The sequence below is a fragment of the Cyanistes caeruleus genome, chromosome 4 (assembly GCF_971803275.1).
Source record: "Cyanistes caeruleus chromosome 4, bCyaCae1.hap1.1, whole genome shotgun sequence".
NCBI classification, from domain to species: domain Eukaryota; kingdom Metazoa; phylum Chordata; class Aves; order Passeriformes; family Paridae; genus Cyanistes; species Cyanistes caeruleus.
The window spans coordinates 79,840,838-79,853,185 of NC_141704.1; the positions used below are offsets into that span (position 1 = coordinate 79,840,838).

Genomic DNA, 12,348 nt, shown 5'->3' on the forward strand with positions numbered 1-12,348 from the left:
GTGAGTCCCTGAGCTGCCAAAGCTCTCCGTGCACTTCACCTCCATCAGGAGAAGGACTCCACGTGCAGGATGCTGCAGAGGACCCACCCTCAGGGAGTTCTACAGGGAATTAAATTTTGGTAAGGGCAAAAAGAGAGACAAGGAAATGGACAGCTGTGGCAAGCAGCTTGCCAAGTTCTGTAAGAAATTATTTACAACCTTCAGGCAGGGATTCCTTGCCTGTAAGCCTTCATTGATCTGCACAGATTTCATTTTACACTCACACAAAAAAGGTTTGTATGATGTGTGTAAATCCCAAGTGCAGGGCTTTGCATCTCATGCTTTGCTTTCTTAAAAGCTCCTATAGAACCCCAGAATGTATGTAGAATATCTATCTACCAGAATATCTATCTACAATACCCCACAAAGGGTCAGCACTAATAATTCTTAGGTTTGGCAGCATTGTGCTGCTGTTTTTTCAATATTATTTTAGAGTATGATATTCTGGGAGCAGAAAAAAACCTCAAATAAAAATCCAATAAGAACTCAAATAAAAGTAAAATAGCAGAGCTGCTAAAGAAACCAGAGGCCAAACCTGTTTCAGGACTTGCCTTGTGGGAATGAGTGGATACAACTAGCACTGAGAGCTTCAAATTTTGAGAGAACCTGAAGTTTGTGATGTGTCAAAATGTGATATCCCTGTGTTCCAAATAATATGTTACATTTCAAGATGGTGCATACAACTCATAAGGACAATGGTCATTAAAATTGTATCACTAAAACATTAATACAACAATTAATACAATGTTAATCTGTTCTGTTGCATGTGGGCTTGAGGGAAACAGTGATTATCCCCTGGTGTTTGCAGCGTGCTCTTAAGTGGGAGACCCAATTTTCCTAAGGAATCATGAGGGCAGTCCATGAATGGAGATCCTAAATATATGATTTTATCCTGTAGTTTAAAAGCAGCACACTGCATTGAGAAATGGGAAAATAGGCTGATGTTTGTGGAAGTGACTCTATTTTCAAGTTTTCATAGACTTAATAAAAGGTTGTAGTATAACTGAGCTGTAAAACAGTAATATTAGTATCTATTTTTTATTACCGCTCTTACATCTTTTAAATTTGGTTGTTGTGCCCCCTCTTATATTTGCTTCATCCTGTTGTTCACTCAACTAGGTAATTTCTTGTTTATGTTAAATTACTACTCAAGGAAATTCCTGCCAGGTTCCAACAGGAGTTTTGCTGTAGAGAAGGATGCAGCACTTGACAAGGAGTGTGCCTGAGTATGTTTTTATTGCTCTGTTCTGCTTTATTCTCTCCACAGCAAATAAGGAGGATTAAGGGTGCATATCTTGAATGATGGATGATAATTCTAAGCACTGCAACTAAATCTTTTCACTGCCTGAATTAGAAGTACTTATTATCCTCATCAGCTTCCCTCATATCAATACTCCCATGCTGTTGTGTCTGTCTAACACACTGAGACAGTCTAGAGCAGGCAAAGGCCAGCTTAACAAAAACAAAAAAGAAAAAAAAAGGAAAAAAAAAAAAAAAAAGAAGAAAATTAGCTCAAACTTAATTCTGATACTTGTTCTGGAAATTTTTAGAAAACATGGATGAAAGACATACACACACTACTCATCTTGTCACTAAAGGGGAGCATCTATCCATTCTTTACCCTGCTAAAACAGCTCCTTTGTGTTCTGGACATGCTGGCATCATCCTATCCTTATCCCAATTCAATTCATTCCTTCCTAACATGTTCACAGCAGGAGCTTGGATACATTATCATGCTATTTCTCCTTAGCATGACACAGGTACATCACACCTACAAAGGTAATCAGATATTTGCAGAGCAGCCCCTGAGCTCAGTGTGGTTTGATGTGGAACTTCAAAAGGTAATGAAAAAGTTTGCAAATTTACCCACATAGTTTAATTATTCTCCATGTCTATTTGGAAAATTTGGTTCCTTCTCTGAATATGGGAAGAAAGTTGTCAAATAGACAGATAAAAGGATTTGGATCCATTTTAGGAACCTTCGTCAGCTGGGGAAAAAAAAAAGCAATGGACATCAGAATTCTATTCTGGTCACTACTGAACTACATCACTCAAATTCCTGACCAAACAAGGATTTGCATTTCTCCTTTAAGCTGGAAAGGGATCTCCAACATCTTTTAATCCTTTTCCAGTCATTCCTACACTTTTTAGAAGTTTCAAATGTGTTGTTTTAGAACATACAGGAAGAAGAAGAAGAAAAAAGTAATCTTGCTTATATTTTTTTTTAAGGGAGTTGAAATTTTAGACCACTGCTTTGAAGTTAACTGTGTGCTATTATAGATACCAACCTTCTTATGCTTCCAAACATCTGTGCATGACCCAAAAATCTTCCAAAATCGATGTGGAACATGTGTCCAGATTTTGTCAGCATAATGTTGTCACTGTGTCGATCACAGACTCCCAGGATGAAGGTAACAACACACCAGCCAGCACAGGAATAAAAGAAATTCCTTATGGCCTAGTGAGCAAAACAAAAGCTCTCACATGAAATATCCAGATAAATTTTTATATTATATATATATATATATATATATATATATATATATATATATATATATATAATAATTAATATAGATCATTATATGATATTATATATTAATATAGTAATTATATTTTATATATCTATATCTATCTATCTATCTATCTATCTATCTAATTTTTTTAAAATGTAATTTTACAAATGCTCTGTTTGCCGGTAAAATTAAATTTTACCATGTTAAAAATTTTACCAGGCAGTTTTGAAAAGAGATTCATGAGACAGGTCTGAGTAGGAATGGTACAGAGATGGCACTTAAGCACTTCAAAGCTACAGCACAAGAACAATTTTATGCATGAGGTTTTCCCCTTGTGTTCTGAAGATACCTGGAAGTCTACAGAAAACTTTAAGGTGAAAGATGTTTAAGGAAAAAAAAGATTCTTGGCAGGAAGGCATTTTCTGTTCAGTGTTCTTCAGGTAAATTTCAAAAACAACTGTAAGGAACTATTTGGAAACACACAGATTTAACCATTTGCTTTGTAAAAAGGATTTTGGCTGTTTTACATCCACTGCATTGTTCTATACCTATCTGGATTTTATTTTATTTTTTTTTCCTTAAATCCAGAACTCAGCCCATGTCCCATGAATTTAAATTGCAATGTATACAATGTAATAAGTAATAAAAATAAACAAAATATAAAATAAATATAAATATTTATATATAAAATATAAACTATACAATATGAAGATATAATATAAAATATGAACATATAAAATATAATATATAATAAAATGATATATACATATATAAAATATATATAAATATAAAAACATATGTTATATATAAAATATATAAAATATAAAAATATAAAAATATAAAAACATAAATATAAAATATATATAAAAATATAAAAATATAAAAATATAAAATATGAAATATATAAAAATATAAAAATATAAAAACATAAATATAAAATATATATGAATAAAAATATAAAAATATAAAAATATAAGATATGAAATATATAAAAATATAAAAATATAAAAACATAAAAATATAAAATATATAAGATATAAAAATATTAAAAAAATAATAATAAAAATATAAAAAATATAAAAAAATATAAAAAAATTGAAAAGATAAAAAATATAAAAATAAACCCCAAACCATCCTAATCTGGATCTTAATTTTTTTTGAGAAAAACTTACATTGTCCAAGGCAAATGATTATTTCAGGAATTCCCTGTAAATGCAAAGTGCCACCTGCAATGGCAAGACTTAGGCCACAGCTCAAGAGCTGGCTGAATTTTATGTCTGACTGTGCTACTTACTCACTTTGATGACCTTGGATAAAACACTTAAGCTTTTTGTGATTTTGTTCACCCAGCTGTAAAATGAGGATATTAAAGCTTGCTCTGCACCAGGTTTCTGAGCACCTTAAATTTGGTACTGTATGAGTAAAAAATTATGGAGGAGTAAAAAAAGATGAAGGTTCATTCACAAGCAGGCACAAAGGGAATGCATTGTAGTAATTTTATGCATACCCTATGTAATCAGATCTGACTGCATTTTATATACTTAAAAAATTGGAAGAAATTGGGTATGAATTTGTTTTAGCATATTCCACATTAATGGTATTCTTTACAAACAGCAGCAGCAGAAAGAAATCAAGTTTTCAATCAATAACTAACAGCACCTCACTTTTGAATTGAAATGTTGTCTGTACTTCTACCATAAAGCTGTAAACAGACTAACTTGTAAAAAAATTCCCATTCTACATAGATTGTTCCTGTTTAATAGAATCAAATGATATATGAGGAATTCAAGTGTTCATAGACAAAATGTGGATAAGAAAATGCCTATGGAATAATTACAAAATTACTAAATTTTACCAAGCATATGTATAACACATCTACTAACAAACTGCTATAAAAGCATTTTATTCTCAGAGTGCTAAATACTCAAAGCACTCCTTTAAATTTAAAATTTTGGCCACTAATTAATTGTTTGGAAATTAAGGAAATTTAGGAAAAGGATTATAAAAATTGTCCCAGAAACAAACAAACAAAAAATTTTCAGGGGCTCACCCTATAAGGAATTAATAGAAAGATTTCCTTTGCTCCTATAGATAAAATTTCCAATTGTTTGGCTCGTGCAGAACAAGCAGTCTCATAAAATCAGATGCTTTACATGGGGTCCCATGAGAACACGTGATAGAAAGAGCATGATCTTCTGTATTCTATATTTTGACTATGACTGGGTGGTTTTGATAAAACAGCTCTGAAAATCTAGGTATTGGCATGGTTGTTCCTAAATACAGGAAATCTGCCAAGACTTTATGTGGTTCATATAAAATAAAGAATTTAAAGAGCTGACCTAAAAACGAATTTTTTCCTGAGTTCAAGACGATTTCTATTTCAATTTCTCTTCCCTTTCTACTAAATTGCTAAACATCTCTATGACACATTTTTATAGAAAATGTAATACCACACACCTGATAAACAGCAATATTTCCTTAGACAGAGAGTGGGATTTAAGTGGATCCCCTGGTTTCTCTGCATGAAACTCGTCTCATGTCTCAGCCACTCATTTTTGCTGCCTACTGTAATTTGGTTCTTTTTTTATTTTCCCCATGGCATAGCATGAAAATGTGCAATAAACTTCATTATGATGTTACCTCTTGGTAACTTGATTCCAGAGGATGGTGATGGTGAAACCATTTCTTAATTGTGTTTTCTTTCAGTGGTCCTATCAGGCCAGACTCCCTGTGGATCTTCGCTAGCGTGGTAGCATCTGGCACCATCTGTACCAGTCCTAATCAGATGGAAAAGAGTTTGCATGAAAAATCCTCAACTTTAAAAACATAGGAAGACAATCAATGCATATTACCTGTAAAAAAAACCCTAAAAACATAGTTTAAAGCTTAAAAATAATGAATGCAGCAGAAAATACAGATCGGTATTGTTTTACTCTGGCTCTTTGGAAATTAGAAATAAAGGGCACTGAATGGAAAGGGGCAGTTCTGTGGAAAAATAGAAAGAAAGAATAAAAGAAGGAAAAAATGAAATCACCAATAAAAATATAACTTAAGTATATAAAGTATATTAAGTAATAAAGTATAACTGCCTCAAAGTACCAGAAAAATGAACAGTTTAGAGCGATTCAAAGTTTGTGCACAAAACAGAGTATGTACAAAATTAAAAAAAAAATTAAGAAGTGGGATCAGAGATTTAATAATAAAGTTGTTTTGTATGTATGTATTGTCTAGAAAGGTTCAGGAATTATTCTGGAGGATGTGATGATTGTCACAGCTTGGAGAAAGGGTACTGGGTAGTGCAGAAATTAGTCTGACCCAGTTTGTCACACACTGGGACTCTGAAGTGCAGAGAGGAGCCAAGAATTCTGCAACTCTGCTTCACCTGAATCCTCTGTCTTTACTGCATGAACTTAATTCCCTTTTTTTGGTCCTGAGAGCTGGCTTTCCAGCCCTCTGTGCCTGTCCCCATGTGTGGTCCCCTGGCATGTCATCCTGCTACTCTGCATTACAGGGAGGACTTTCCCTAAGAATTTTACTTGGTGACAGGCTCCTCTACTTCACCGTGCCTGGAAAGTGGAATTCTAGCAATGCTTAATTCAGTTTTCACTGGATTTCTGTGGAAAGTGATTTGTGTGTTTGCATTTCCCATTCCCCTTGTGTGGGAATGGTGGCCATGGAGTAAGTCATTAGCCTAGGGCTTGGGAAACCTGTGTACCCAAACCTCCCTAAACATGTGTCCTGTGTGACCACAGGCATGCCTTTAGCCTTAATTATTAACTGCAAATCAATTATCTTAACACTGATGTAAACTCACAAGGAAAGACATGTGGAAAAACTGTGAGACAGGGGTTTTTGCTGCTGTGATGCTGGAAGGAAGAGACTGTCAGGGAGAGAATATTATTTGCAGATGATCTCTGTATCTCTCTTGGCAAACATCAAATTAAGTGTTAGTATATGGAAGAGTCTATATATAATGTCATGGCCAGAAATAGTATTCTTGTATTAGCTGCCTTTGAAGCAGAAGCTTTCAAGCTTCTTGACTCCCATCCCTACAAAAAAGAGTTTTTTCCAGGTCACCACAACCACATGCCTTGTGTCTGAACTCATCTATACTTTTCTCTTATTTCCTTTAGATCATTCCTCCTCTCTCATGTTCACTTTTGTGGCTCAGAAGGCAATTATTTTCTTTTTGATTTTTCTATTTTAATAACTTTTGTACAGCAGGTAATCTGGATACATCAGCCTTTTATTTGAGCTAGGATTACTTCCAGTGGAAGATTTGGTCAGGGAAATATAGCCAGCTTACTGCTGTCAGCAGATTTCTACAGCAAGCAATTGGCATCCCTGCTACAGCTCTGCTATAACAACCATAAAAGAGAGAAATAGAGCTTTCAGATGAGTCAGGCCTGCCCTAAGCAACATAAATCACAAGAATAATATTTCAAAATCAACAGCACAAAGCTGCCATCACTTGTCTGCAGGTACTTTCTGTAGCCACATGCATCTAGGCTCATTTAAGCATCTATGTAGGACTACACTGGATTAAAACTTCACTAGCTAGGGCAAATTTTCTCCAAAGCCCTCTTTTTGATATGTGAATTTAAGAATGTTTTGCAAGCTGACAGTGTTGAGGCTTTTGGAAAATTCTAGCCTAAGTAGCAACAAAATCCAGTGAGTTCTAGAGAGGCAGAATAAATAAATTTTATACACCACTGTTTACATGAAATATGAATAATGTAGTACAGGCTTCTTTTACAATTTAAGACTGACCTTGTCCTTTCCCTGTAGATAAACACCTATAAATGATCATTTGCATATCCAGTCCCTCTTGGAGCCAAATCCTGTCCATCACTCGAATAATCTGCAGAACCAACATATCTTGACGTAGATCATCACCTATCTGTGAAAATTGCACATGAAATTCAGTTTTCTCCTTCAATAACAGACAGAAATAATGTCCTATTTAACAGGGACTTTTTTTGCCCACCAAAGCAGCTACATTCACTACAGTAACTCTGTCTTGTTTTCCTTCAAAGTTCCTTCTTACCTTTCTGTGTCAGGAGAGGACAGAGTAGATGGCACACACAGACAGGAACAGTTTGGACAGCCACTGAGATGGTAAGAAAGGATCTCTGCTTAACTGTGGCCTTTCTGCTTATTATTCCTATGTAACTATCAGGGTTTGAAAATTTAATCCTGAGGTAGGATCCTAATTTAGTTACATTTTCAAGTCTACTTAATGCTAGATCCCTCTGCACAAATGACAGCTTTTGTCTAACATTAAGCCTCACAACTTGGTGTTTGCAAGGGAATTTTATTACAAATTTACATTTTATTCATAACATGATTCATATTCAGTTCCAAGCAGTGATGCAGTGATGACCCCTCTCCCCATGGAGTTAGTCAAACAATAATCTCAATGAAATGGGGCCTTAATTGTAGCCACAAGAATTAATGAAGAGATTATTTTCAACCATGGCTGAGTAAATGGCCTGTGAAAACAACAGCCTTGATTTTTTGTTTCCCCCCCCATCTCACTCCACGTAAAATACATAATTTTTACTGGTATTTTAAGTGTTTTATTCTTTCATTACATTCTTTTTACACAACCATTCCAATCTACAGACATTTACTGCCGGGAAATAATTTCTTGGGGCAACATAAACTCATCTTAAAAAGACAAAAACATCTGAATCTATTCTTCTCTCACTGAAAGGTAATCTTGACTCCAATTAATTCTTCTTAGCACCTAAAAATGCAAAAAAAATCTTATTCTCTCCACTTGTACAGCAGAAAGACAATTTACCCTTACCATTTATTGTGCTTATCGTTTATGTATGAGTTATCTGTCACGAATAATCAGTGGAACTCTAGGACAAGTAAAAGATATTTTAGCACAATGTTTTGCTGACAGGAGAAGGTGACAGCAGCTATAATACTTCTACAGCAACTGGACATTGAGTTGGCTGCTCAGCATTACTAGGTAGAAAAGAATAGTTTGAGTAGAACCAATGCAATTATTTAAAAGCCTCATGAGCAGGGGATTGCTCAGGTAGGTAGGGACCTGCTACTTAATATTGATTCTCAGATGAAACAGCATATGAACCAGGTTTCTAAATGTTCAGAAAAAGATTAAAATTGCTAATTTCTCCCCTTAGCAGGCATGGAAAGTGTACTTCTATTCCTGAGAATCACAGCTGCTCTAAAGGGCAAGTTAATTTAAGGCAGCATAGAATCTATTTCTTTTTCATTTATTTATATCAATTTTTTAGATCTCTCCTTTGGAAAAAGATTCTGCAAAATACCTAAGAATGATGCCATTGGCCACCAACCATTTTGTATCCATCAGCCATTTCATGAGCTTGTGTTCTGCTCTAAAACCAATATCCCCTTTTAGGGAAGACTTTAGCTCTTTTGGAAGAGAATTAACTTTAGAATGCACGTATTGCCTTTTGTGGATGGACTGTTCTGAACTCTGAAGCTTTTCTAGGTGATAACTGCAAAATAAAGCAGCTTTTTCTGAGTCAGTTTCTCTAAATAACTCAAAGGAGACAGAGCTCATCTGCTGTCCCCTCCACCTTCATCTTCCTCAGCCCATTCCCCAGCGCTGGCTGATAGGGGCAGAATTAGGTTTGTGTGCAAATGGAGCCTTGAACACTCCAGTATTTTGATTTTTTAGAGACATATGGACATGGCTAAGGGTTCAATCATTCTGAGCTATCTCTGAGACTTGTCCTCTGACTTTGATGTCTTTAATAAGCTAGGTTTAAAATATGAAATTTATATTCCAGTCTAGTTGTCTTCACTAAGGAAAAAATCCAGCCATAATTTGTTTGATTCTCTTAGTGTATTGCCTCAACATATTTCATTAAAAGATCTAGTGTCAAAAATAATAGGAATAAACAAGCAGCAGAGCTAAATCAACTAGTCTTAGGCTCAATTTAAAGCATAAATTAGGTGAATTTTAAATGATCATTTTCCATACCAAAAGACCTGAGGATTAGAGGAAGAACATACCTTAAAAATAACATTGATGTTCCCACTTGGAGCATTCGCATTGATGAAGGAGATTTTTAAGGGAAAGGCATTGGATGTAAAATAAGAACATGACTGCAGGGGAAAGAGAGATGAGACAGAAGAACAACAGTGTCACATATACAAAACACCAGGCCAATACAATACCTCTGAAAAAGATTTCAGCTCTAAACACTGCTCAGTAGCAGTGGCAGCAAAAATAAATAATTCTTGGTGTTATTGACTGTTTCTTTGGGTCTGAAAAACAAGAAATTCTTTTCTCCAGACAGCCTTCTTCACCTAAATATCAGACCATATGAACAGATAATATTTTATGTACTAATTGTTTTTTCATTTTCACCCAGGCCTATCAACAATAAGCTTTGCCTGGAACTGGGTAGATGAATTATATAAGACTGGTTTAATGAGTCTTAAAGTATTGAAAAGCCTTTGGTCCCGTTGTTTTCTGAAGTAAACCCAGCCCTGCCCAATCAGACATGGAAGCAAAGAACCTGCCAGTTTCTTTGATGACCTCACTCTGGCTGAGCACACAGGACATTTTGAAAATCATGCTCTATTTTATGTGGAATTTATCTTAATTAAGCACAAACTCCGACTTTCATGCTCTACAGCTCCTTCCACCTGAAGATCTCAAAGGGCTTCAAAAAGCATTAATGAGCCAAACACAGCAAATCCTACGAGAGTTTAGGGTGGAATTATTACCCTCATTAAAAACATGAGAGGAGGGGTGGTGGGGAAACCCCTCAAAAGCAGCTAAAGACAATGGTAAATTAATGGCCTGGCTTCTGGAAATAATGAGCACCCCACAAGAGCTGCTGCTCTCCTTACAGGCTGTAGTGTGAGGGAGCCTAATTTGAGCTCCAGCAGACACAGCTGTCTGCTGCTTTTCATCTGAACATCCCAAAGCATGGCACCAGCATGAAAATACTGCCCCAGCCACCCCAGACCCCTGTGATGGACCAGGGCCAGCATGCAGATATTGCCCTAGCCACCCCAGACCCCTGTGATGGACCAGGGCATTATCAACGATGAGATCCCGACCCCCCGCGGAATTTTGCTGATTTGAAATGTCTCAGTGAGTGCTTGAAAGGTCCCTGTGAGATAATGTGACTCTGATAGAGCTGGGAGAGGGGCTTGCTACTGGTAAAATCAATAGATGACACCAAAATGAATTAAATTTAAGTAATTATAGGTACTTAAAAGTTCTAATTTGCATGATTATACTGACGTACAGTCCAATCAAGAAACTACATGTATTTATAGAAAGATAATGGCCTATAATGATATAAGAAATATTAAAAAAAAAACCCAAAAAACTCTTCAGATATTACATTTAAACATTTTTGTATCTGTCCAGCCAAGCTGGTGCAGTATAAATAGCATGACTTTATGGTGAGATACCTTTCCATTAGTCATTATTTCCAAAAGCTTGAAAGCAGGGAGAAGCAGCAGGCTTCAAATCCTTCTGACTTGTCTCACACACAATTCTCCCAAGGCTCTGGGGTGCTGGAAGACCTCGGTTCTCAGCCAGATCAAGGCTGAATAGCAATTACTTGGAGAAACACAGGTCAGAGGCAATTGAAGGGATCAGCACCCCTTAGAATCAGGTCTACTACGGATAATGAGCCAGAGAACAAAAATAGAGCACAAATTGCTGTAATTAAGCAGTTATAACTGGTAATATATATGGCTGCTCAGGTTTGTTTTTTCCTTTGTGCTGGGTACATTTGCTTTCTCCAGAGATGAATCAGCTTACTCCTGGCTTAGTTTATGAAGATATTTTTGAACAACGAATAACTGAATCTTAGTACTGCAAAGTCAAGTAACACTGAAGAGCATTGCTGTTTCCTTTATCCTTAAGTCATTTTTAATAGGGGTCCTAAATACAGATAAGCTAATATTTAATATTTTAGCAATTCTCAGCAAACAGACAGCTGGCTCCAGACTTTTTGCTGCCCCCATACCTGAGATGGCAGAGTTTTAGATGGGAAAACACGTGTCACCAAGGGCTACCTGGTGGGAACTGGTGGAATTCCAGGTGTCCTTGCCAATCCCAGCACCAGGCCAGGGCAGCAGGGCTGGGAATGGGCTGCTCAGAGTTGAGATCTCTGGCTGGTGTGACACATGAAGCCCCCACCCATCCTGTCACCTCTGCCTCAAGCAAAGGGCCCTGGTTTGAAGGGGATTAGGCTGGATCTAAACTGACCAGATGATTTATGCCACTATCATCATTTCCCCATCAATGCAGGCATTCTCTCCGTCTCCCCTTGATGCTAAAAACAAAAATTGACAACTGAATTGATCACACTTACATCTGCCTCTATGCCTTGGACAACAAGGGCGGGGTTCAGGGGGAGCCGGCAGACCTTCACCTCCTGGAAGAACTGCTGGAGTCTGCTGAGCTCCACATTTAACACCTCCTGCAGCACATGAACCATTATGGCAGCATGAAAGAACACAAAAGAAGTTGGTTTTTAATTTTCTATTTTATTTTTTGACTGCCTTCCTGTACTTTAAACAAGCAATGCAATTTCTGGAGCCGGCAGCATCCTTGTGACCTTGTAACAGCCAATGAAGCCATACTGGGGTATTAAAAATAAGAACTGTAATTTTACTCCATGCTGATGCTTTTCCTGCCCAGATGTGCTACCAGCTCATAGGTTCAGGTGGAAATGGTCTGTTTCCAATGGAGTGACAGGACAAGGGAGAATGGCTTCAAATTGAAGGAGGGTGGGTTTAGATTGGATGTCAGAAAAAACCT

At 36.4% G+C, this 12,348-nt stretch overlaps 1 protein-coding gene across 3 annotated transcripts in view; it reads right to left on the reverse strand.

Annotated features, from left to right (window-relative positions):
* The window catches only part of PIK3C2G (phosphatidylinositol-4-phosphate 3-kinase catalytic subunit type 2 gamma), a 250,762-nt gene that overhangs the window by 64,488 nt on the left and 173,926 nt on the right, over window positions 1–12,348 (reverse strand). For all 3 annotated transcript variants that reach the window (XM_086885512.1, XM_086885513.1, XM_086885515.1), the window contains 5 exons: window positions 11,900–12,007; window positions 9,570–9,662; window positions 7,323–7,452; window positions 5,193–5,329; window positions 2,328–2,497 (listed from right to left, as the gene is read on the reverse strand). In XM_086885512.1, coding sequence (XP_086741638.1) covers window positions 2,328–2,497; window positions 5,193–5,329; window positions 7,323–7,452; window positions 9,570–9,662; window positions 11,900–12,007 — 638 coding nt within the window. The remainder of the gene's footprint in view (window positions 1–2,327; window positions 2,498–5,192; window positions 5,330–7,322; window positions 7,453–9,569; window positions 9,663–11,899; window positions 12,008–12,348) is intronic.